General features: G+C 60.1%; 2 protein-coding genes across 11 annotated transcripts in view; one reads left to right on the forward strand and one right to left on the reverse strand.

Moving 5' to 3' along the window:
- Positions 1–1,318: 1,318 nt before the first annotated feature.
- On the forward strand, positions 1,319–16,439 carry IL27RA (interleukin 27 receptor subunit alpha). 7 transcript variants are annotated; one of them, XM_037888031.2, is made up of 15 exons: positions 1,319–2,433; positions 5,261–5,370; positions 6,437–6,569; positions 7,871–8,031; positions 8,366–8,514; positions 9,098–9,251; positions 9,704–9,783; positions 10,261–10,459; positions 11,140–11,340; positions 11,938–12,039; positions 12,151–12,312; positions 12,710–12,838; positions 13,604–13,694; positions 14,932–15,028; positions 15,347–16,439. In XM_037888031.2, the coding sequence occupies exons 2-15, from the start codon at positions 5,304–5,306 to the stop codon at positions 15,650–15,652; spliced, it is 2,031 nt and encodes a 676-aa protein (XP_037743959.1). In that variant the 5' UTR covers positions 1,319–2,433; positions 5,261–5,303; the 3' UTR covers positions 15,653–16,439. The 7 variants fall into 7 exon arrangements, with proteins under 7 accessions (XP_037743959.1, XP_037743962.1, XP_037743960.1 ...); XM_037888034.2 differs by having other exon boundaries at positions 1,732–2,371; XM_037888032.2 differs by having other exon boundaries at positions 1,733–2,433; positions 4,865–5,370.
- A 2,232-nt stretch (positions 16,440–18,671) lies between these two features.
- PALM3 (paralemmin 3) overlaps positions 18,672–25,337 on the reverse strand; it is a 28,472-nt gene continuing 21,806 nt past the window's right edge. For 2 of the 4 annotated variants that reach the window (XM_043532788.1, XM_037887983.2), the window contains exons 6-8: positions 25,218–25,245; positions 24,593–24,712; positions 18,672–23,246 (exon numbers count right to left, since the gene is read on the reverse strand). In XM_043532788.1, the coding sequence (XP_043388723.1) occupies positions 20,968–23,246; positions 24,593–24,712; positions 25,218–25,245 (2,427 nt within the window). In that variant the 3' untranslated portion in view covers positions 18,672–20,967. The remainder of the gene's footprint in view (positions 23,247–24,592; positions 24,713–25,217; positions 25,246–25,337) is intronic. The other 2 variants (XM_043532790.1, XM_043532789.1) reach the window with 2 other exon arrangements.

A 25,337-nucleotide genomic window follows, 5' to 3' on the forward strand; every position in this document is an offset into this window, starting at 1 on the left:
CTGCATGTGTTCTCTGTTTGTCCAGCCCCTAACAGAGCAGGAAGAAAAGGAGTACTTGTGGCACCCTAGAGACTAACCAATTTATTCGAGCAAGAGCAGGGTCCTGGTCTGTGACAGGGGTGCCTAGGCCTGATACACCCCCTACATCCCCCAGGAGCCAAGTGACCATGGCCGGGCTCACAGAAAAGAGGTTTTCAAAGGGGTTCAAAAAACCCCTTTCAAAAGATGTTTAGCAAAGGGCTTTTCAAGAGGAGTCGACACAGCTCCAGGGGCAGGGCCCCATGGCTCTGATTCTCCGGCTGGTGGGCTGCAGGCTGGATAGTCAGCCTTCAACTCTGTGGGGCTGGTCAACTGTCACTCTGCAGCTGGTGGAGTCAGTTAGCTTAGTGCTAACTACTAGACCCCAATCCCCTCCCCGTGCTGGGAATAGAACCTAGGAAGGCTGGGGCCCGGCCCCCCTTCTCTAACCACTAGACCCCACTCTCCATCAGAGCTGGGAATAAAAACCATAAGTCATGACTCCCAGCCCTCCCCCTCCCCTGCTCTACCCACTTGACCCCACTCCCCTCCCAGAGCTGGGGATAAAACCCAGAAGTCCTGACTTTCTTCCTTTGCTTGCACATGTCTCCTTGCACTGGAATCTCCTTAATGAGGGATATTATTAGATGCACATTAGTACATTGTGTGGCACTGAACAAAGAATGTTACTTAGTGTTTGTGATGAAGTGGGACTGTTCTTAATGTTTCCTCTGAATAGTGTGGGGGTGCCTCAGTTTCCCCTAGGCAGTTCTTAAGTATCTAGGGGGTGGGGTAAGGGTGTATGATCATTGCAGAGCCCTAGAGGGCAGGTGTGTGCAGGGGTCTGGACACAGACAATGGCCAACACCCTGTTTCCTGGCAACTGATGGCCTGGGTCCTTCCCCCCTGCAAGGTGAGAGCTAAAGGGTTGGAGAACAAAGGAATCAGGTGACCTCCTGGCCCAGGAAAGGGACAAAGCCCAAGGGAGGAGGGGCTGGAGGGAGTTTCAGTTTTGGGGCTGGCTGGGCACATGGAGTGAAGGGCAGACGTGGTTGTCTGGCTCACTGCCCCCCAGAATGGACCCAGCTGAGGGGTCCTGTCCCCTGCACCTACAAGCTCTGTGTTAGACCATGTCCCTGTTGTCTAATAAACCTTCTGTGTTACTGGCTGGCTGAGAGTCACGCCTGACCGCGGAGTTGGGGGGCAGGGCCCTCTGGCTTCCCCAGGACCCCGCCTGGGCGGACTGGCTGTGGGAAGCGCACAGAGGGGCAGAGGAGGCTGAATGCTCCGAGGTCAGACCCAGGAAGGGGGAAGCTGTGTGAGCTGTGTGTCCTGCAGACAGGAAGGCGACTGCCCCAGAGTCCTGCCTGGCTTCATGGGGAGCAGTTCCAGAGCATCGCCCGGGGACCCGGTGACAGTGTTTGGTACAGGACACGAGTTCTGGAGCCAACAGTTCTCCGTGTTGCTGTGGGAGAGAGTATGGGCTTGTGGCTAGAGCAAGGGAGGCGTGGGTCCGGACCCCTGGGCGCTGGGAGAGGAGTGTGCTGCAGATTAAGAGGGGACAGGAAGCAGGACTCGTGGACTCTGTTCCTGGCTGTGAGAGGGGAATGTGAACTAGTGGTTAGAGCAGCGGCAGAGCGCCGAAAACCAGGACCCCTGGGCGTTATGCCTATTGCTGGGTGGGGAGCGAGGTCCGATGGTTAGAGCAGGGCTGGCTCCATGGTCCAGTGGCAAAGAACAGAAGTGGGTAAACTAAACTCCGTCAGCCCCAGCTCGGCAGTGGGTCAGCTCTGTCCGCCCCCTTTACTCTCCACGACGCTCCTGGGGCGACCGGGAGTTCGGGGCTCTCCTCCTCGCTCTGACCGGCACATGGTTAAAGCCACAGCCTGGGGATCCCCAGCGCCGCGGCGCGGTGGGCGGCGCTGGGCGTCTCCCCCCTGCCTGCGCCCCCCGCGCCCCACAGACACCAGCCGAGCAGCCCCCCCGCCTTCCGGCGCTAGCTCGGGGGGACGTGCGCCCCGAAGGTCCGCCCGGGCGACGCTGCAAACTTTCGGAAACTCTGACGGGGGGCTTGTTCCGGTGTCTCGGCAGCTGGCTGCGTGTGTGTGTGTGTGTCCGTGTCCTGTACGGCTTGCTCAGCGAGTGTGCAACCCAGCGCTTCCTGCTTCAGGCTCTTTCCTCTTCACTCGCCGCCGGCCGCTTTGTCCCACGGCGAGCGCCGGGCGGCCCCCCAGGCCCGTGGGAGCCCCTGGCGTGTGGCCTGATTTTGCAACCGCTTCCTTTCCCAGCTGTTTCTCTCTTCCTTTGTCCTCGGACCAGGGGAACTCGGCCAGAGACTCCAGCTTTAAGCCAAGTATGTGACGGGGGCTGCCAAGTACCTTGTGGAGGGGATTGTGGGACAGTGTTGGCTGACGAGTAAGGATGGAAGGGGGGGGGTTACTGGGCTAAGGTGATGGGGCCCAGCTGTTCCAGATGTGGAGGGGGGGGCTCTGCATTCCCCCCCCCCCCCCGGGCAGGGAGGGCTGCAGTGAAAGGGGAGTCTCAAAGGGTGGTCCGCGGAAGATCCCTGGATGTTCATTTGTTCAGGTCGTGCTATGGGGCGGGTGGAGAGGAGGTGAGCAGGGCAGAAGCACAAAGAAGCGCTTGACACAAGCCCCGCTGAGTCCAAGAGCCAGGACTCCTGGACTGAATTCCCAGCTCTGGGGGGGAGTTTGGGCTCATGGTTAGAGGAGCGGTGGCTGGGAGCCAAGGTGCTAGGTTTTACCCTGGCATGAGAAGGGGAGTCAGGTTTGCTGGTTTGGGGCCGGGCTGCTGGGAATCAGGTCTCCTGGGTTCTATTCCCCGCTCTGTGAGTCACAATTACTGGGTTCTATCCATGGAACAAGGGGGGAGTGGCATCTAGTGGTCAGAGCAAGCAGGGAGGGCTGGAAGTCAGAAGTCCGGTCCTATTCCCAGATCTCGGAGGGGAGTTGGAATTAGTGGTTCGAGGGGCAGCAGACTGAGAGTCAGAATTTCTGCGTTTTACCCCCAGCTCAAGGAGGGGAGTGGGATCTACTGGCTAGATCGGGGCAGGGCGGGGGGGCAGGCTGGAAATCAGGGTAATAAAGACAATGACAGTTGAAGTCAAGGTTAGTTTTTGGTATGAGACCAGACTGATCCAAAAGCTTAGCAGGATTCCAAACCATCGGCGTGGACATTTATATGGGTAAGGAGAGCATCCGAGAGGGAAATCCTGGCCCTAGAGGAGCCAATGGGCATTTTGCCCAAGAAATTTACAACCTTCTAGCTTCGGGGCTGGAGCCGATTAGGGGTCAGGAAGGACCTTTCCTATGGGCTGGTGATCCCCGCCCTGTGGGGTTCTGGGACAGCAGGTGCCAGGCACTGCTGGGTGGGCTAGATGGACCTTGGTGCTGATCCAGTCCGGCCTTTCCTATGTGCTGTCTGCGCGTGAGAGCGAACTGAGGCCATGAAGAGGTGCAAGTCAGAGCTCCAGTGCATCACCACATCACTGGTTTCCCATCAGTCTCCCCGCTTTCTCATTTTGTTTTGTTTTGTTTCGTTCTGCTCTTTTATTTACTATTTTTTTGCTTTTGACATTTAGATCTCACCTCCGTGTTAGAGCTTTATCCTGCCACCTGTCACTGTGGACTCTGGGCACCTCCTGTGTTAAACCCACGGCAATAGCATGGCCTGAGCGGATTTCATGGTGTCTCCGGCCCTTCCCCTTTTGGGGGGTCAAATTAATGCCTGGGGTGTAGTTTGTGGGCTCGATTTTTATTCATTTCCTTTAGTTGTTGGTGGCAGTTTTAGGATGCTTTGACTCCTCTGGTATTTCCTTCCCCACCTTCCTGTGAGAAGACTCTGTGGATAACAGGGAAGCTTTTGCCTCCTGAGATGCTTATGAACTGAGTGGGGAAAACACTGATTTGTTTATTTCATTGGTGCCTATTTAACTCAAATGTCCAAGGAGCGGTTAGGAGCAAAACTATCTGGGTTAAACCTTGCAATTAAACAATAACAATGACTAATAACTCCCTAGCTCTTATCTAGTGCTCTTCATCCCAATTAACATGGCACACATTAATGGATGAAAAGCGGGTTACGTGACAGTTCTCAAAGTGTAAGTGGAGATTCAGCATCAAGCAGGTCCGTTTCTAGTGGAGTCCAGCCGGGATCTGCTCTTGGCCCTGCTATGCTACTTAACATTGTTATTAACTATATGGAAGAAAAGAAAACAAAACCATCCCTGATAAAGTTTGACTGCCGCACAGAAATTGGGGGAATGGTAAATAACAGAGAGGATGGGGTCACTGCTTCAGGGCAGTCTGGATTGGTTGGTAAACCGAGGAAGCAAGCAATCTGCATTTTGAAATGGCCCAATGTAGCTGTTACATTTCAGAACAGAGAATGGCGGCCATGCTTACAGGATGGGGACTCTCTCCTGGGAAGCTGGGACTCTGGAAAGATTTGGGGGTCATGGCAGAAAACCAGCTGGACAGGAGCTCCCAGCGCAAAGCTGGGGCCAAAAGGGCTAGTGGGATCCAGGGATGTATAAACGGGAATCTGGATTCAAGAAGGATGTTGATAAATCAGAGAGGGGTCAGAGAAGAGCCACGAGAATGATTGAAGGGTTAGAAAACTTGCCTGATAGTGAGAGACTCAGGGAGCTCAATCTATTCAGCTCAACAAAGAGAAGGTTAAGGGGTGACTTGATCCCAATCTGTAAATACCTATAAATTTTTGATAACAGGCTCTTCTATCTAGCAGCCCAAGGTCTAACAAGAGCCAATGATGTTGAAGCTAGACCAATTCAGGCTGGCAGTAAGGCGTTGTTTTTTTTTAACAGCGAGGGGGATTGATCACTGGAACAACTTACCCAGAGTCGTGGTGGCTTCTCCATCGTGGACAAGTTTACAGTCAGGACTGGATGTGTTTCTAAAGGCTCTGCTCTGGGAATTATTGTGGGGGACATTCTCTGGCCTGTGTTAGCCAGGAGGCCAGACCAGATGACCACAACGGTCCCTTCTGGCCTTGTGATCTATGACTCAGGAGCTCTCCAAGCACTTCACACAGGATCACCAGCCCTCTTTTACAGATGGGGACATTGTAGATTAGAGGCGGAGGGAGCTCCCGGTCTGCATTTCTGAGACCTCCCAGGAGACTCCCGGCAAAACCATAGGGGCCCAGATCTGCTGCACTAAGGTGGTTACCAGCGTACACACCCTTGCTCCTTGCTTGCCAGGTTGCTGACAAGCTATCTCTGCTTCCCATGCGGGGCTGGCACCATGAGGAAGAGATGGAGGGGAGCGTGGCTCCTGCTGCTGGCACTGAAGACCTTTGGGTTTCAGGAAGGTGAGAGCTCAATTTCAATTTCCCAGGACACCCAAGTCCTGGTTCCGATTTCATTGACACTGGGGTAAATCAGGAGTGACTCCTAAAGAGTCTATTGCCACGCATGGATGGAAAGCCAGTCGGGGTGCCGTCAGAATCAGACCCCTGCTCTGTCTGAGGCTCAGTCCCCGGCCCCGTACTCACCAGGCTGCAACTGCCCCAATGGACCTCAACAGCCCCACCCCGGCTCCCTGCAGCACAGACCCCCCTCCTTGTCCCACGTTGGGCTCAGCACTGACTGAAGGGAGTGAGCCCCCCTGCTCTCTACAGCACAGGACCCCAGTCACCACACCCAGGTCAGCACTGTTGGAGGGGAGAGAGCCCCCCACTCCCTGCGGCACCCTGACTTTCCCATCCACCAGGCCTGGCTCTGCCCAGCGTGAGCGGATGGAAACCCAGTGAAAAAGGATCTAGGTTACCCCCACGGACAGACACCCTCTCCCCTCCCCCCTGGCCACCGACACTCGGATTGCTAGCGCCCTGCGGTTTATAACAGTTTGACTTGGTGGCACGTGTGCTGGGGGAGATAATGACAGAGGCTTCGGGCACGGAGATGCAGCTGCTGCAGACAGACAGAGGAAGGATCCGTCAGCCCCTCCCCCCCGGCCCCCCACCCCGCTAGAGGAGGACAGAGCCCTAGACCTGCTGCACTCAACAGGAAGCACTGAGCTAGGTTAAGGCAGGGGATGGGGCATCTTAATGGAGACCGAGTGACAGCACAGTCCTCTGCAAGTCCGTGCTCAGGAGAGGGGCTCAGGACTCCTGGGTTCTATTCCCAGCTCTGGGGGGAGAGCAGGAGTTAGTGGAGTAGAGCGGGGGGGCACTGGGAGTCAGGACTCCTGGGTTCTATTCCCAGCTCTGGGTGGGGGAGGAGAAGGGTCTAGGCCGCAGGCTGCTGGGTCTTAGGCCCAGGACCCCTGGTGCTTAGGCCCAGGACCCCTGGGGCTAGTCACGCTCAGGCTGGATAGAAGCGTCCAAGCCCCCGGCCTCCCCAGACAGCTGCAGGTTGATGTGTGCTTGGGTGCAGGTGACCCAGAGGAACCCACAGGGCTGGAGTGTTACCAGATGGGCCCCAGAGGGGGCATGAATTGCACATGGCCCAGCAGGACCGGCCCTGAGGCTACCACCACCTACACCCTCCACTACCAGAGCCTGAAGTTGTGAGTATAACCCCCTGCCTGGGGGAGGGAGCCCAGGATCCCACCCACTGCTCAGGTGCCCAGAACAGCTCCCCAGCTCTGGGAGGGGAGTGGGGTGCAGTGGCTAGAGCAGGGGTCGGCAACCTTTCAGAAGTGGTGTTCCGAATCTTCGTTCATTCACTCTAATTTAAGGTTTTGCGTGCCAATCATACATTTTAACGTTTTTAGAAGGTCTCTTTCTATAAGTCTATAATCGATAACTACACTATTGTTGTATGTAAAGTAAATAAGGTTTTTAAAAGGTTTAAGAAGATTCTTTTAAAATTACACTAAAATGCAGAGCCCCCCAGAGCGGTGGCCAGGACCCGGGCAGTGTGAGTGCCACTGAACATCAGCTCGCGGGCCTCCTTTGGCACCCTTGCCATAGGTTGCCTACCCCTGGGCTAGAGCATGAGCTGGGAGCCAGGACTCCTGGGTTCTATTCCCGGCTCTGGGAGGGCTGTGGGGTCTAGAGGTTAGAGTGGGGTTGGGGTTGGGAGCCAGGACTCCTGGGTTCTATTCCCGGCTCTGGGAGGGGTGTGGGGTCTAGAGGTTAGAGCGGAGTGGGAGGTCTGGGAGCCAGGACTCCTGGGTTCTATTCCCGGCTCTGGGAGGGCTGTGGGGTCTAGAGGTTAGAGTGCAGTGGGAGGTCTGGGAGCCAGCACTCCTGGATTCTATTCCCGGCTCTGGGAGGGGTGTGGGGTCTAGAGGTTAGAGCAGGGTGGGGGTTGGGAGCCAGGACTCCTGGGTTCTATTCCCAGCTCTGGGAGGGGTGTGGGGTCTAGAGGTTAGAGTGGAGTGGGAGGTCTGGGAGCCAGGACTCCTGGGTTCTATTCCCGGCTCTGGGAGGGGTGTGGGGTCTAGAGGTTAGAGCAGGGTGGGGGTTGGGAGCCAGGACTCCTGGATTCTATTCCCGGCTCTGGGAGGGCTGTGGGGTCTAGAGGTTAGAGTGGGGTTGGGGTTGGGAGCCAGGACTCCTGGGTTCTATTCCCGGCTCTGGGAGGGGTGTGGGGTCTAGAGGTTAGAGCGCAGTGGGAGGTCTGGGAGCCAGGACTCCTGGGTTCTATTCCCGGCTCTGGGAGGGGTGTGGGGTCTAGAGGTTAGAGCAGGGTGGGGGTTGGGAGCCAGGACTCCTGGGTTCTATTCCCGGCTCTGGGAGGGGTGTGGGGTCTAGAGGTGAGAGCAGTGGGAGGTCTGGGAACCAGGATTCCCGGGTTGTATTCCTATCTCTGCCCTGTCGTATGCTCCGACTCATCAGTTTCTTCCCTGGGTTCATCCGCCAGCAAACGCAACCAGACGCAGAGTTCCCAGGCCCCCGCCGGACAGAGCTGGGTGGTGATTGGAAGAAGCAACCTGACACGCAATGAGAACTATGCCGTCTGGGTGGAGGCTGGTGACGGGACCCAGATCACACCAAGGCTAACTCTGACCCTGCACGAGATAGGTGACCCAGCGCCAGGCAGCAGCCCAGCTCCTCCCCGGCCCTAGGAGTGAATGGTGGGGGTGGGGGGATTGGGAGATGGGGGCTAGGCTGTTGGGCCCCATTGGGAATATGTGTGGATTTCATCTTGAGGCTTTCCACTTAAAATCCTCTAGAACTGGGCCAGCTGTTTCATAGAAAGCCTGGGTACAGTGATTAGATTGGGTGTGGGTGAGGCTGGGAGCCAGGACTCCTGGGTTCTATCCCAGTTGTGGGAGGGGAGTGGGGTTCAGTGGTTAGGCCTGGGAGCCAGGACTTTTGGCTCCTACTTTCCCTTCATCCACTGTGTTGGTTCCAGTGAAGCCGGATCCCCCTGTACTGAGCCTAGAGGACGTGAACCCTGTGGTCACCGTGAGCTGGACAAACCCCCAGTGGCCTGAGCATTTCTCCCGGGATCTGGCCTGCCACCTTCGCTACCGGGTATCTGGGACCCCCAACTGGACCAGGGTGAGTCTGCGTGACAGGATTGCAAAATGTGCGTGGGGCGGGGAGGGGGGCGTTGAAAGACAGGGCTTCCTCTGGGATAGCAGCCTACTACTGCTGCTAGATAATAGAGCTCCTCCTTCAGCTCAAGTAATGGAGGACTGCATTCTGGTGCTACAGAGTCCTGGGTTCAAATCCTGCTCATAACAAATAGCAGGGCCTGTTACACCTTCTGCTGACTGGGGGCAGTTGTAGAATGAAAGATGCTGATTCCTAGTTACGCTCAGGCCCATCTACTCCTTAAATTGGGATGACCTGGCCACCACAGAATTCCTCCTACACCGGGGCCTTGCTGGCTAGGGTGGAGCCGGCATACAGGCCAAAGGTCACCGTGTCTTAATCATCTGGGCTGAACGGCTCAGGGGTCTACCAATGGAGTATTAGACCCCGCTCCGCTTCCAGAGCTGGGGACAGAACCCAGCAGTCCTGACTCCCAGCCCCTCTGCTCTAACCACTGGACCCCGCTCCCCTCCCAGCCCTCCCTCCTGCTAGATGGGTCCCCAGAGCCCTGTGGCCCCATCTCTCTCTGTGCCGTTCTCCCTGGCAGGTTCATGAGGGGGATGTTGAGCCCAACCACTACGAATTCTCCAGCCTGGAGCCTTTCACGGCCTACGAGGTGCAGGCCCGCTGCATCCCTGAGGACCGGAAGGGCTTCTGGAGCGACTGGAGCCCGTCCCAGACCTTTCAGACTCCCGAGGCTGGTACGCATGGGCCTGAGCTAGCCAGAGCAAAACGCCTGCCTTGCCGGGGAGGGTCACATGTGGTGTAGTCAGTTAAGGCGGCAACAGTCAGGACTCCTGGGTTCTATTCCCAGCTCTGGGGTGGAAGGGGGGGGTCAGGGGGCTGGAAGTCAGGACTCTGGGGTTCGGTTCCCAGCTCTGGGAGGGGAGTGGGGTCTAGTAATGGGGGAGAAGATGAAAAAACTGGGTGCCAGGATTCCTGGGTTCTATTCCCAGCCCTGGAAAAGGTCTCCCTGCAATGCTAAATGCAGAGGCCTGTCCTGCCCCGGGCAGTCAGGGGAACACCCCTCTTGGGAAAGGGGCCCAGTGCTTTCCTGGCTCCGGAGAGCTGCTGTGTGCCCTGTACACCCTCCCTGCCCTGGAGCGACCCCAGTTTCTTCTCTGATGCCACGGCCCCTCTCTGTTGCCCTTAGCCCCGCTGGGCCTGGTGGACGTGTGGCAAGTGGCCAGCCCTGCTGAGTCCGGAGAGCCCAGCCTGCTGCTGCTGTGGAAGGTGAGAGCCACCCGGGCCCATCATTGCAGGGTTGAGGTTCCCCGGTGCTGCCCCCCCGAGAGGCCCCCGTGCTTAGATCGCTGCAAACCAGGAAACAAAGGGGTACAATACAGCAGGAGTCTTCCCATCGGTGCCGCAGGTCCCAGCCGATTGGATAAGCTCCGCTGTCACATGACTAGGGGTGTGCACTCCGGTGCCCTGGCCAAATTCTGATTGGCTTTCCCTCCTGGACACGCCCGTAGCCTCCACTTCCTGTCCTAAACTGATGAGCAAAGTGTCCATGCAGCTGCTAAGCAGCGGCCACGTTCCACCCCAGAGGTGGTTGCATTGCAGGGGTGGCCCAGGTTATTCCCAGGCAACGGGGGCCTAGCGATGTCAAGCACAAGGGGCGGCCCCATCTGGAGGGCGGGGTGGGGCAGGGGGAGGGGATGGGATACTCATCCATTTGCGTTAACCCTTCGCTGGATTCCCTACCAGCCGCTCAATTCCGAAGGAGCCAGGGGAGTCATTCGCAGCTACAGCCTGGCCTTCCGGACGGGGAGCGACGGAGCCGAGAGCCCCCTGGAGTCCCCCTGCTGCAACGCGAGCCTCCCCTCCAGAACCACCCGCGTCTGGATCTCGGCAAACAACCACGTCGGGCGGACGCAGCCTGCCAACCTCAGCCTGGAGCGGCAGGGTACGACCCCGTGGGGGCCTGACCGCACTGGGCCCGTGTCCCATTCCCTACACTGAGCCAGACTCTCCCCTGCCGCAGGGTCAGATGGGAGCTGGCATCCCCTAGAGGGGAAAGGCCCTGTGCCCCATTCCCTGCTCCCCCTGCACCGAGCCAGCCAGTCCCACACCCTGGGGCCAGATGGGAGCCGGCGCTCCCTAGAGGGGAAAGCCCCCATTCCTTGCCCCCGCCCCAAGCCAGCCAGTCCCCCCACGCTGGGCTGGACCCGGGATGGCGCCCCCTAGAGGGGAAAGGCCCCAAGTTCCATTCCCTGCCCTCCCTGAGCTGGCCCCTCCCCTGCCATGGGGTAAGATGGGAGCTGGCGCCCCCTAGAGGGGAAAGACCCTGTGCCGCATTCCCTGCCCCCCCCCGCCTCCCCAAGCCAGCCAGTCCCCCCAAGCTGGGCTGGATCTGGGATGGTGCCCCCTAGAGGGGAAAGGCCCCGAGTCCCATTCCCTGCCCCCCCCCCCCCCCCGAGCCAGCCAGTCCCCCCACCTTGGGTTGAATCAGGGCCGGTGCCCCCTAGAAGGGAAAGGCCTCGAGTCCCATTCCTGCAGCATCCCTAAGCTGGTGCAGGGGGGACCCAGAGAACGACTACCCTAGGGGGAGCTGCGCCCAGTGATGGATCCTGTGGATTCTCCCAGATCTACCTGCCCCGGCGGGGGTCCAGGCTGTGGCCGTGCATGGGCAGGATCTCCGTGTTACCTGGGAGCCCAGCAAGGACCCACTGGAAGGGGAGCCCACGGAGTATCTGGTGGAGTGGGCCAAGGAGTGCAGCAGCTCAAAGGCGGCATCCCTGGGCTGGGTGCGCAGGGCGGCGGGCGTTCACAGTGCCCTGCTGACAGGTATGGGGGGAGCCTGGCCACGGAGGCCCCTGCATGCCACAGCATGGGGCCAGGGGGCTGCTTCGGCCTGTCCCACGCCTGACACTCTGCTGGGAAAACTCAGAGCCCGAGCAACAGTCAGGCCCTTTGCACGTGTGAGTGAGGTCTAGTGGTTAGAGCAGGGGGGGCTGGGAGTCAGGACTCCTGGGTTCTATCTCTGGCTGTGGGTGGGGAGTGGGGTCTAGTGGGTTAAAGGAGGGATAGGACAGGAGTCAAGGCTCCTGGGGTCTAGTCCCAGCTCTGGAAATGGGGAGTGGAGTCTAGTGGTTAGAGCGGGGGGGGGGGGGGGGCTGGGAGTCATAACACCTGGGCTCTATCCTGGGCCCTTGCACAAAATAGCTGGGTGCCTCAGTTTCCCCATTTGTAAGATGAGCCTTGGAGTCCTGCTGCACCGAGGACGGGGAGGGGAGGCCGGGGCTGTGGGGCTTGGTTGTGGCGTGTCCGAGAAGGGCAGGGAATTTCTACTTTGTGCTTCTAAGCCAGGACTCGGCAGCGACCGCTCAGATTGGCAGCTCCCCCTGGGAACTGACCCTGTCTCCCTTCGCTCCCCTGCCCCAGGTGACTTCAAGCCACGGGTGCCGTATCAGGTCCGCGTGTACGGGCTGTACCCCGGGGGCTTTGGTGCATCGGCCCCTGTCCGAGCCTACACCCAGGAAGGAGGTAGGTGTGCAGCCCCCGTCCCACCCTGATTGGCCCACGCTGGGAGCTAAGGAAGGTGGGATGGGTACTGCTGGCTTCACTCACAGCCCATCCCCTCTTCACTCTCCCCAGTGCCGTCGGCAGGGCCCCAGGGCCTGCAGGATCGTAGCATCTCCAAGGAGGCGTCTGTCATCTCCTGGGAGGCGATCCCCCTGGCGCAGTGCAATGGGCACATCACCCACTACACCCTCTACCTCGCCGCGCCCACGGGGAGCCCACAGACCTACCAGCCCAGTAAGTGCCACCCCGTGGGGCATGGGGTCCTCCCCACGGAGCCGGGGTGCTGTGGGAACAGGCATCACCCCAGCAGCATGGGCCTGGTGGGAGCTGAGCTGATATCTCAGGTGGGGCAGCAGCTGGAGTTGGACCTGGGGGTCTCCGAGCTAAAGGAGTCGCTCCCTCTGCCAGCCGCGGTAGTGAGACTTTTATCCTCTAGGTAGGCTGGCCACTAGAGGGGGTGCTAGTGGAGCAAGGAGCCGAGTCTTGGGAGTGGAGGAGGGGCACTAGCCTTGGACAGGAAGGGAAGCTGTCCCTTCCCCTGCTGTCCGACCCGGGAGGGGCGGGGATGGGGGCAATGGGAACACGGAGACCTCAGGCCTCCCAGCTCACGCATCTCTCGTCCCTTGTGCAGTCGCTGCTACAGAGACAAGCTACAACCTCTCCGGCCTGGAGCCTGGCACCTCCTACCAGCTCTGGATGACGGGCTCCACCTCGGCTGGGGAAGGAAACGCCAGCTCCATCCACCTCTTCCACACGCCAGGTGGGGGCTGCCAGCCGCTGGGGGCTTGTGGGCTCAGCAGGGTCCGGCGGGGTGGAGCTGGGACGGGAGACCCTAGAACTGCAAGGAGCGGGGTGCTTTCCCCCCACCGTGGGACGAGGGGGTGCTGTGCTGCAGGATGTGGGCTCAGCAGGGGGCGCTTTCCCCCCAAGACTCAGGGGATCAGCTATGGTGTCCCAATTTCAGTTCAGCCTCCCATGCAGTTGCAACCAGATGCGGGATTCTCCTTCACCTCCCGTGTGCAGCAAGGTGTGTAGCTGTTCCTCCCCTGCCACGCCTCACCCCAGAGGCAGGTGCATCTCAGCACCGGGCGAGGGATCCCTGTGTAAACAGCTGCCATGCCCCACCCCAGAGATGGCTGCATCGCAGTGCTGGCAGAGCAATCCCCATGCACTGGTGCTGTGTTCCACCCCAGAGGTGGCTGCCTTTCAGTGCAACCGCCCCCCTCCATACCTACCTCTTTGCTTAACGCTTTGGGATTGTCAGAGGAAAGGATCCAGGAGGTTACAGAAGCCTTGTCCTGCCCTGCTGGGCCTTCCTCTCACTCTCTGCCCCTGTAACGTGGCCGGGGGAGGGCACGGGTGTGCGTGGCACAGATCCTGTTGCAGAGTGGTGCCGCGTTAGGGCTGGGTGGGCCCTGCCCTCTCTGGGCCGCGTGGGGCTCTCCCCTCCAGCTGGGGGGGCATGTTGGGATTCAGGGACAGAGGCACTCAGGCTTTCTCCCAACCCTGCTCCCTCTCCCTGCAGATTCCCGCTGGGAGGCTGTCCTGGCTTCCCTCCTGGCGGTGGGATTCCTCCTTTTCCTGGCCTGCGTCCTGGGAGCTGTCCTGCATGTGCAGTAAGAATGCCAGGCAGTCGGTGGGGGCGGGGAGTGGGCCCCCACGCAGGGTCCTAGGTCATCCTGGACGGGGCTTTTAAGCCGTAGGGAGCCCTCGCCGTGTCGGGCTCAGTGGTGGCTGGGACACACAGACAGAGCCAGGCAACATCTTTCTGCGGAAACATTTTTGGTGAAAAACGGAGAGTCAGCAGCACCAGCATGTTGGGCAAATCCGGGTCTGGTTGCCAAGTTGCGCATCGGAAAAGCAACCCTCCCCCCCCGCCCCGCCCCCCAAATTCCATGTCGAAATAGTTCCATATTGTCCCGGCTCCGAGCAGCTTTGGGTTTGGAAACGTCCTGCCGCGTCGGTTTTCACAAACGGAGAAACGTTCCCAGGACGCGTGAAAGGCGAGCGCAAGGTGTCGATTCGCCCCGAATGAGGCTTTCCCACCCACAATGGTGGGGTCTGGCCTTCGCCATTCGCTGACACTGTTGAAAAACCTCAGGTCTGGCTTTCGGGGGGTTTTTTGGAATTGCCAGAGAGCCGAACACCCCAGGATTGGCTCAGCCCTGCACCCAGAGAGGTGGATACTCCTGCTCTAGCATTAGCTAGCAGAGCTGGTTCAGCTATAGACGCCCTCCAGCTTTTAGATCTAGTGGCTCTGGATTCAATCCCGAGTACCCACAACCCACCCCCCGTCCCCCCAGCGGTGGAAGGACACACTCCCAGCACCAAGGGGGGCTGGGGTCTTCCTTAACCCTCTCTGTTCTGTAGTATCTGAGTCCCTGGGATCGGACGAGTCAGAGCCACGGAACCGTGGGCTGAGAGCCACCAAACTCGTTTCACCCAACGGCCGTTGGGCGACACTGGCTCCAAACTAGTGTCCTAGAGGCCAAAGGCTGTACCTCTGGCTCCCAGTCTGGTGGTGGGAGGGGGGGGGGATGAGGAAGCTAGTTAGAGGGTGAGACAGCGGGGAAAATAAATTTAAATGGGGTGCCTGAGAGAGCGATGGGAGAAGGCATCTCCGGTGGATCTAATTTATGCAAACAAGGTAACGCATTGATCTAATTTATGCAAATGAGGCACAACATGGATCTCATTTATGCAAATGAGATGTTGCATATCTATCAAGTCTGCAGATCAAGGCGTGCCATGATTTGCATAACACCTCAAAGGGGCTGGCCCTCCACAGCCAGGCAGTCTCCCTACCCCTCACCCCAGGTGTTAAAAAAACCCCTTCCTCTCTCTCACCCACAGGCTGCTGGACCTGTGCCACAAGGTGCTGCCCAGCTGGTGCTGGGAGAAGGTCCCGGATGCCACCCACAGCAGGATTATGCTGCATGAGGTGAACAGGGTGAGATGGGGGGCTCGGGCTAGGATGCGTGACCCGCCCTTGTCCTCTGCAGTAGGGCCAAGGGCGGCAGATCAGAGGAGCCAGGCCTGGACAATCAGGGGTTTGGGAGTGGGGTCTAGTGGTTAGAGCAGGGGGGCCAGGCTGGGAGTCAGGACTCCTGGGTTCTATCCACAGCTCTGGGAGGGGAGTGGGGTCTAGTGGTTAGAGCGGGGGGGGGGGGCGGGGAGTCAGGACTCCTGGGTTCCACGCCCAGCTCTGGCAGGGAGCTCCTTGTCGCTAGGGAGTGAGATGGCTGCTCTCATGATCTGTTTCCTCCAGGATCCCCACAGCTACAGGGGGCCTTTGGTGTGGGACCTGGACACGGAGGAGCCCCCCATCACCGAGCTTGATATCAGGGAACCAGCAGAGCACATGAACCAGGGCTACTCAACTCTGCCCCAGCTGGAGTCTGCCCTGCCCCACAGCGGGGGGGCTGACGACTGGACCGGGAGCAAGCCCAGGACAGAGGAGCTGGTGCCAAGCAGCCCCACCCTGGAGGAGACGTGGGGAGACAAAGCCCCGGTCATTTCTGGCTACGAGAAACATTTCATGCCCACTCCGGAGGAGGTGCTGGGACTGGCCTGAGGGATGCGGCTGGGCGAGAACCACCAGCGCCACACAGCACTGCTCCAGGCACTGGGGAGACCCAGTCAGGAGTGCCTGGCTGGAGGGGCCAAAGACTGGGACATGGGGTCTTTCCCCTGTAGGGGGCGCCGGCTCCAAGCTCAGGTTGGGGCGCTCTTTGGGGCAGGGAATGGGTCACAGAGATTTTCCCCTGTTAGTGGTGCAGGCTCTGATCCAGCCTTAATTCTGCAGCCACCAAATTGCCCCTGCCTGGTGGACTGAGTTTGCTGGTATACTGCGTCCCTCCTAGACACCCTCCCCGACAGGCTGCCTTAGCAGACACGCCAAAGACCGAATGGCCCATGGAGACCGAGTTCCTCTCCGGACTCCCAGCCCCCTCTGCTCTAACCACTACGCACGCTACTCCTCTCCTGGAGCTGGGGATAGAACCCAGGAGTCCTGACTCCCAGCCAGGGGCGGCTCTAGCAAGTTCCCCCCCCACCCCCGAGCAGTCACCGCGGGACACGGACTGCCGCCCCATTCTAATTGCCGCCCTGAGCACCAGCTTCGAGAGCTGGTGCCTGGAGCCAGCCCCTGCTCCCAGCCCCCTCCTCCCAGAGCCTGTGACAGACCCAGACTCTGCCCCTCTAATTGTCAGCAGCCCATCACCCTGGTATCAGGGCCCCCGCAGATTCCCTCCTCCACAGGCCAGCTTTCTCCCCACTCTCGAGCCCTGCTCGAGCTCAGAGCTGCACACCATGCAGCTGTATGGCATTTTTTTTACTTGTACATGTTTTTTTTAACCTTCGCTCCCTGTCTCTCATTGCCACAAACAAAGCAGCGACTTTCCTGTCGGGACCTCAAAGGGGCTGTCACATGGTGACTGGGCCCTTCATGGCAGGGCAGGGTCAGGAGCCCCTGTGACCCGCTGCCTCCCGCCTGGTGGTCAGAGGCTGCCAGGGAAGCTGCAGAAAGCGGCAAGCTCACCGCAGGAGTAGGGGTGGCTGGCAGCCGGCCTGAAGAGCCAGTGCCGGGGGGCTGTTGGTGGGCTGCATTGTGAGTAGAAGACTCAGCCGGTGGGGCGAGCGACAGCCTGGAACCCGAGTGCTCAGGGGTAAGTCACCTGGAGGTGACGTCCCTGTAGGGCGGACTGGGAAATGATGGGTCACTGTGACACTGGGCAGCCTGGTTACCAGCTGGGTGCTCCTGACCATTGAATGGGCCAGCAAGAGAGACTGGGTTCGCTTTATAGTGGACTGAGGGAAATTTGTCATGCCACGGGTGGGGCTGCCTTATTACAGCGCCTTACGGAGGCTAAGGAATTGTGCCTCACGTCGACGGCCTGGGAGGAAGGGAGCCTGAGTCCCATTTTACAGAAGGGGAAACTGAGGCACGGAGTGACTGGGCTACGGTCACACAGCACAGCAGTCGTGGACTTGAGTGTAGGACCCAGGAGTCCTGCCGCCCAATTCCCCATGCTTGCTCCTGGAACCCAGGCCCGCTGCCCAAGGCCCTGTGAGCACGGCTGCAGCTTGCCCAGACTCAGACAGCGGCAGAGCGAGGAGCTGGGCTCCAGCCCTTCTGGCTGCTACGTCACGACCACAAGAACATCCTTCCTCTCGGGCGAGGTGCAGAGTAAAGTGAAATGCTGCAGCCTTCCAGTGCAGCGCACGGGGGCGGGGCAGGCCTCCACTTCCGCAGCCCAGGGCCCCGGCCCAGACCTGCCTCTGCACCGCACTGCGCCCAGCCTCCCCCTAGCACCGCCAGCCGTGCCCTCGGAGCACCGGGGGCTGCACAGCTGGGCAGTCTGTGAGCAGCATGTGGCCCTGGCACCCTCTGGCTGCTCCTCTGCGTGCCAGACACGTCAGCTCTGTGCCCTGCTCCAGCCCTGCGCCTGACTTGGTCGGTTCGATGGAGCGGGCAGCACAGACTAGGGCGTGGGGGGGGGGGGGCGGGAATTGGCCCTGCAGCCCCCCACGCTGGGGGGGTGGGAGTTGCACGCAGTCTTGGCAGGGGTAGGAAAGGCCCCGCGGGTGCAGCCCAGCCCTCGGGATTCAACGCCCTGGGTGCAAACCTGACAGATGAAGGGAGGGGTTGGGAGCTGAACTGAGCAATTGCTTGGACTATGAGGGGCTATGGGCCTTGAGAGGAACCCCCCCGCCCCCCATGTGGGACCAATGAGGTGAACCCCTCTGGCTCGAAGACTTAATATTGTAACAAGCTGGCTAACGCAGGTAACGCCACTGCCCTTTGGTGGCTCGGCTTAGCCGTGTGTCATAGGCCCTGCATCGCTCCCAGCAATTCCCCTTCAGCGCCGGCAGCTTGGCCGTAGCAGCGCGAGAAGCTGAGTTCCAGGCGGGTTGATAAGAATCCTCCGTGCTTTCCAGCTGCAATTATGTGCATTTACAGGGCCCCGTCGGGCTGGGTGCTGCCCAGACACAATGAAACAAGCCCTACCCCTAACAGCTCACAGTCTAAACAAGGGAAACTGAGGCACACAGCGATGAAGTCACTTGTCCAAGGTCACACGGTGAGGCAATAGAGTCAGGAATTGAATCCAGGTGTCCTGAGTCCCTACTAAGGACCTGAAGCATGAGGCCAATGCTTGGCAGACATCAAACCAAGGTGGGAGGGGGTTGAATTTCATGCCCAGTCTATTGAGCAGAGAGAAGAGGGAGATATTCCTACCCCCCAGATGAGAAAGACCTACTCCTCCCCCACATCAGATCTCAATTCACTTAACTTTAACCCCCTCAGCCTCACTGGGATGTGCTGAATTCACACCTGCGGGGAAACCTGGAGCCAATCACAACCCAAGGAAGCTCCAAGGGCTGAACTCCCACTGATTTCATTTAGCAGCAAGGGCCAGAGCCTCAGCGGTGTCAAACAGCCCCCCCCAGACAATGACACTACCTTGATCTACACCAGCTGGGGATCCGGCCTCATCCACTCCAGTGGCTCTGTCATCGTTTAAAAGGGACAATCCAGGCTCAGGCGAGACGCTGAGCACCACACGGTGATGTGTGCCCAGCAGCCCTCGCTGTGACCTGTGCTCAGAGCTGGCAGCTCAGCGGGGGGGAGATTTGGCCCTGGGGGAAGGTTTCATTAGGGGCAGGGCAGCAGCAGGGCCCCGTGTGATGGAACAGTCTGTGCAGGCAGAGACAGAGGTGCCGGGGGCGTGATTCTGGTCTCCCGCTGTCTCAGCCTGGACTGCAGCACTGGGGGTAAATGGTGGCTCGGAGCTGCTGCCCCCATACGCAGTCGGGGGCTGCTCTGAGGGCTGAAATCTGGGCAGCCCCACTTGAGGAGACAAGCCCAGAGGGGGGACCAGTGCTGCAAAGCTGGAGTAACAGCACCCAGGTCCCAGGATGCTCTGTGGTGTAAATCTGGAGTCGCTGACTCCCAGTCCAGGCCTGCTCTAACCACTACACCACATTCTCCTCCCACAGCTGGGGCTAGAACCCAGAAGTCCAGCCTCCCATCCCCCTGCTCCAACTCATTAGCCCTCACTGCCTTCCCAGAGCTGGGACCAGAACCCAGGAGTCCTATTCTCAGCACTGGGAGGGAGGGGACCTTAAAGGTTGGAGCAGGGATTCCCTAGCTCCGCATTCCCCTCTCTGAAATGGGGACAATCCCCAAGCTTGGTGCCTATCAGCTCAGGGCAGAGACCGCGACCGAGATCAGAGTCCCCCTCCGGCTGGGCGCTGCCCAGACCCCGACTGAGATCAGGGATCTCGCTGTTCTGGGCACCGCACAGACACACAGCGAGAAACTGTCCCTGCCCGGCAATGCTCACCGAGACAAAGAGGGTGGGAGGGGAAACTGAGGCCAGAGAGGGGACGGGACTTGCCCCAGGTCACCCAGTGGTAAAACGGCAGAGGCGGGCACAGAACCCAGCAGGCCGACACCTGGAAAACCACTCGCTGACCCTCCCCACACAGTCACAAGGAGCAGGCTTCCCATTGAAAGTGACTTTAATCGAGCATCACTCCGTAGTGACCCCTGCTGGACGGTTCAAGGCTACCCTGCGTGACTGGCTCACACTCACTCCAAACAAGGGCGGTTTAAGGCGGGGGAAAGGCCCAGAGACAAAACCAGCTTTGGGGGCTGTTCTAGGGTGTTCTACGGATGCCCATCACCGTGGCATCTGAGGCCCAGATCCTCAGAGACACCGACATAGCTCCAAGGCTCGGGGCCAGGCTGCCTAGGGATGCGCTGGAAGGGGGCAGGGCCACAGCTCCAGCCTGTCCCATTACTGAGCTCCAGGGCTGCCCAAGCCAGAGCTGGGAAAGGGGTTTTGGTCCCGCAAGGGGCAGGATGCAGGGGCTGGAAAGCTGAGCTGAGGACCGTGGGAGGAGGTGGTTTCCGATGCCTCCATCACTGACCTGCGCGGGGCGCCCCCTCCTGGCGCGGCGATGGCTCTAGGAAAGGTCTCTCGTGCAAGACGTGTTTGGGAGCAGGCAGCTGGGCAATGCCCAGCCCAGCTGGAGGTGAGGCAGGAAGCCTGTCGCTGGGGCCACGCCGGCTGAGCCATCCCACGGGGGCAGTAAGCACGTGAACGCATGTGTCAGTCTGGGTGTGTGCAGGTGTCTGGCGAGGCACCTGCTTCTGTGCCCAAGTGCACCTGCGATTGTGTCGGGCCTGTGGGTGTGAGCGTGAGCGCACCTGTCTGGGCAGTGATGCAGGTGCAGTGCCTGTGTGCAGAGGGGTAAGCATTGTGTCGGGCGGGGGGGGGAGGTGCCAGACTACAGCTGTATTTGTACCTGGGGGCTTGTCTGTATATTCAGGCGTGTGCGTGAGACTGGGTGCGTGTCCATGTGTTTGTCCGCAGAGGTTTGTATTCGGGCAGGGGCGTGTGTACATGCGTGTGCATTCATGCGGGGGGGGCGAGCGTGTATACAGGCGTGTGCAGAAGTGTGAGCTGGGGCCCTGAACTCCCAGGAACAGGAGACCCCCTTCCCTCCCCGCTTTGCCCAATACCCTTAGAGCTCCAGAAGGGGGCAGACGTGGCAGGGACAGAAGGGAAAGGACCCCTCCACGCAGGGGCTTGGAACAGAAGCGACCAGACGTGAAATTAGCGCTGCAGCCATGTCCTGCCAGCAGGAGACAGGCGCCCCCCAAACTGACTGCCTACCCCGGGCACCCCTCCATAGGAAAACATCAGGCAGTACAAATGAACAGCCCCCCCTGGGGGAATTAAAACACCCAGGAGCTGAGCCACGGCTGCCTGGGCCCCCAGTCACTGGAGCAAGGTCCCTCTGATCGGCCCGCCTCTGGCTGGGGCTCTCGATGCCCATCCCAGCGCTGAGGGCGGCCAGCGGCTGGCGGGGCCGGGATCACATGACAGAGCAGCACTGGCAGGTCTTCTGCTTGCGTCTGCCCGCCTCCTGCCCATCTCCCAGCTCGGGGGAGGCGGCGCTCCTGCCCTGGCACGGAGAGCCGGTGTTGGCAGAGGCGGTAGTGTACGTCGGGGCCTCTGGGCTCACGGCTGCCAGCGACTTCAAGGTGCCAGCTCCCGGCTGCGGGCTTCTGGCCATGGGATCTAGTGGCGCCTTCCGGCCTGTCCAGAGCCCGGAGGCTTCCTTGAGCAGAGGCTGCTGCTCCGGGTGGAGCTTCCCCAGGTTTTCAGTGGTTTCTTCTGCAGTCGATGAAACCGGGCCAGCATCGTTGCCTCCTTCCAGGGCCACGCTCTCCCCGGGTCGGGCAGGCACCTGCTCCAGGGCGGGTGCTCTGCCAGGTGGCAACTCCCCTGGGGTAAGCGGTACCTCCCCGTGAAGTGCAGGGATTGGCTCTTGGCTGGAGGGGATCTGGCTGTGGAATGAATGTTTAGCCTCCTGGGGTGAAGGGATCTGGTTCTGGAAAGCTGCTTTAGCTTCTTGGGGTGAAGGGATCTGGTCCTGGAAAGATGTGTTAGCTTCCTGCAGAGAGGAAGGGATCTGGTCCTGCAGAGCTGCTTTAGCTTCTTGGGGTGATGGGATCTGGTCCTGGAGAGATGCATTCGCTTCCTGCAGAGAGGAAGGGATCTTGTCCTGGAGAGAGGAAGGGATCTGGTCCTGGAGAGCTGCTTTAGCTTCTTCGGGTGATGGGATCTGGTCCTGGAGAGATGCATTCGCTTCCTGCAGAGAGGAAGGGATCTGGTCCTGGAGAGAGGAAGGGATCTGGTCCTGGAGAGCTGCTTTAGCTTCTTCGGGTGATGGGATCTGGTCCTGGAGAGATGCATTCGCTTCCTGCAGAGAGGAAGGGATCTGGTCCTGGAGAGCTGCCTTAGCCTCTTGTGGTGAGGGGATCTGGCCCTGAAGGGATGTTTTAACTTCCAGCAGAGACAATGGGATCTGGTCCTGCACAGTTGGGATCTGGTTTTGCATAGATACTTCAGCCTCCTGCAGAGAGGAAGGGATCTGGTCCTGCATAAATTGGATCTGGTCCTGCAGAGCTGCTTTAGCTTCTTGGGGTGATGGGATCTGGTTATGGAGAGCTGATGGGATCTGGTCCTGGAGAGATGCATTCGCTTCCTGCAGAGAGGAAGGGATCTGGTCCTGGAGAGCTGCCTTAGCCTCTTGTGGTGAGGGGATCTGGCCCTGAAGGGATGTTTTAACTTCCAGCAGAGATAATGGGATCTGGTCCTGCACAGTTGGGATCTGGTTTTGCATAGATACTTCAGCCTCCTGCAGAGAGGAAGGGATCTGGTCCTGGACAGCTGATGGGATCTGGTCCTGGAGAACTGGGATCTGGTCCTGGAGAGCTGCTTTAGCTTCTTGGTGGGAGGGGGTCTGTCCCTGAAGAGCTGGGATCTGGTCTTGCAGAGAGGTTTTAGCCTCCTGAAGAGAGGAAGGGATCTGGTCCTGCAGAGCTGGGATCTGGTCCTGCAAAGAGGCCTTCGTCTCTGCTCCTTCTCCCACCCCTGCAGCCTGGGGATGCTCTGCCCCGGGGGACACCTGACGCTCCTGTTCCCTAGCAGGCTCCTGCCACATAGGGCCTGTCCCCTGGGTGGGTCCCAGCTCCTCTGGCCTCTCTGGTTCTGCTGCCCTGCCCTGAGCCCTCTGGACAGCCTCTGCCTCCTCCATTCCCGTGGCTCCTCTGGCAGGCTCGGCCGAGATCTCCCCGTCTTCTACGACCCCTATCGGCTCCTCCAGCTCCCCGTCCGGCTCGGGCCTTGGGGAATCGAGGCAGCAGTTCTCATCCTTCAGGACCTGCGTCTCCCCCTCCTGCACCCCGGATTCCCCCTCCGGCCCCTCTCTGCTCCCTTGCCTTGCCAAGCTCTCCTCTAGCCCCGCTGTCCGGGGCATCCTCTCCTCCATCCCGCCGTCCCAGGCGTCACTTGCAAGGGCGGGCGGGCTCTGCGGCTCCTGCTCCATCCTTCCGTCCCAAGTCTCCTCCAACCCATTCTCTCCCTGGGGAGCTTCCCCCTCCGTCTCCGGGGACGTCCGCCCGATGGCGTCCATGCTGCCCACTTCCTGGCCCAGGTGGTTTCTAATGATCATCTCCACCTTCCCCACGCCCAGCTTCTCCGGCTGCTTGGCAGAGGCTCCTGCCCCGTCATCCTGAGTTCCCAGAGCAGCAGAGCTGGCTTCAGTCTTGCCTTCCCCAGGGCCAATCCCCTCCACGTCAAAGGGACCTTGAAGGCAAAAGAGAATGTGGGTCAGCCCCTTGGATCTCTCCCCATGGCCCAGGGGGAGGGGGATCTGTCCCAAGGCAGCTGAGGAGATACTGGTCTCTAGGCAACAGCATCACCTGGGGGATCCTTCAGACTGGTCCCCAAGTGGGAGGCCCCCTGTTAGAGGTGGTCATTACTTCAGGGGTCCGTGGGCTTTGCCCCTTCTCCTCCCCCCATTACAAAGCGCTTCACAGACCTCTCTGGACCAAGATGCCCCATGGTGGGCACTGTGGGAGATCAGTCCCATTTGACTGGTGGGGAAACCGAGGCACAGACGGGGAGGTGACTTGTCAGCAGAGGGGAGCTGGAGGGCTCAGCCACCCTGTGACACAGGGTGCAGTGTGCCCAACTGGGCCAATCAAGAGGGCGGGAGCAGCAACTGGGGCTATAAGGGATCTAGGAGAATCGGAGAGGGAAGAGATCCTGGCAGGAGGATGTAAAGGGCCCTGGGGAGAGGCTGAAGGTAGCAGAGGAGTTGGGCCAGGCTGGGGAAGGCCGAAGGCAGGAGTTGCCTACTGAGCTGGAGCCGAAGGCCAGGGGGTGGGTCTCTGAGAGGGAGTGACGGAGGCTCCCCAGCTGAGCAGGCACTCCCAGTGGGGGGAAAGGGGTCCGCTGGGAAGAGTGGGGCTGGTGTGCCAGGCCTGGCAGAAGGCCAGGAGAGGACTGAAGGCGAACCAAGGAGCGGTGAAAGCCGCCAGAGCGTGGTATGTGCTACACTGATGGACCAGATGTTGTGGGATTTTAAGGGCTCCATGCTCTAGACCTGGGGGTGATAAACTGTCTCTGGTAAGGGGTTTTTTTTTATAACACCCTGGGCCCCAGGACGGGTAGCATAGAGGAAAGAGAGGCAGCTGTGGTGTCCTTGGGGCCCCACAGGGAATGGTTTACACTAGTCCAAGGCCACCTGGGGAAGTTGTGGCAGTCAGGAAAGGAACCCAAGGGTTCTGGCTCCCCATACCCTCATCTCCCCATTGCGCCAACCTTCCTCCCCCAGCTGAGATCAGAACCCAGGAGTCCCGGCTCCCAGCCCCCTGCTCTAACCACTAGACAAGACTTCCCACACAGAGCCCAGAGGTCCTGGCTCCCAGTCTCCCTGCTCTAACCACTAGACACTACTGCCTTCCCAGAGCTGTGGACAGAACCCAGGAGCCCTGGCTCCCAGCCCCCCTGCGCTAACCCTTCCCATGCAGGAATCCCCAGGGTGAGATTTGGCCCCCGGCTGCCCTCTAGTGCTGGCCTAGCTCCCGGGCCGGGGCTCTGGGAACGATGGTGCACCGCCCCATGCACTGTCCCGTCCGAACGCTCACCTGCACCCGACACGTCCCCATTCTCCAGGCTCTCCCGGGCTGCCGCTCGCATGGCCCTCTTGGGGGGGACTGGAGCCAGGCGGAAGGCAGGTTCGGTCTCGCAGCCACATCCCCCCCCACCTGGGGTGGTTGGAAGGCAAAGCAGGCTGGGTTGATCACCGAGACAGGCTCTCCTGCGCCCTCCCTTCTCTGCCCTGCCCCAGAGGGACTCCCTATGGGGAGCAGAGCCCCCAGGACACATTCAGTCCCAGCCCCATCGATATTACACTGGAACGCCCCCTCCCCTGTCACCAGCCTCCATGCTCCATGGGCAGCCCTGGGACAAGCCCCCAGAGCAGGGGCCGGTCCCCTCTCTTGCCTACGAGGTCGGCTTCCAGGCATGCAGGCTTTCCCCAGGCCCCCCAAGCCTGTGTTGCAGGGTCCCGCTCCCTCCCCGCACGCTGCGGCACCATCCCAACGCCGGCTCACGGCCCGTGGCTGCCACCAAACCGCCCCCATTCCCTGAGCCTCGACCCCCTTGTGCCTTGGCCCTGCCGAGCCCCCTAAGCCTCAGGAAGGAGCCTGTCCACGACCCTCTGGGGAAACCAGACTTGGCCGCTTTCCCCGCCAACAGGGAACAACTCACCTGCCGAAGCAGAACCAGCCCCACGGGCCTGAAAGAGAGAGACGGGAGCCTTAGGGGGTGGGGGTGACAGCTTGGGGAGTGGACTGGGGGGCATGGGCGGCCCAGAATGGCTCCTGCCTC

Source organism: Chelonia mydas, chromosome 20 (assembly GCF_015237465.2).
Source record: "Chelonia mydas isolate rCheMyd1 chromosome 20, rCheMyd1.pri.v2, whole genome shotgun sequence".
Lineage (NCBI taxonomy): Eukaryota > Metazoa > Chordata > Testudines > Cheloniidae > Chelonia > Chelonia mydas.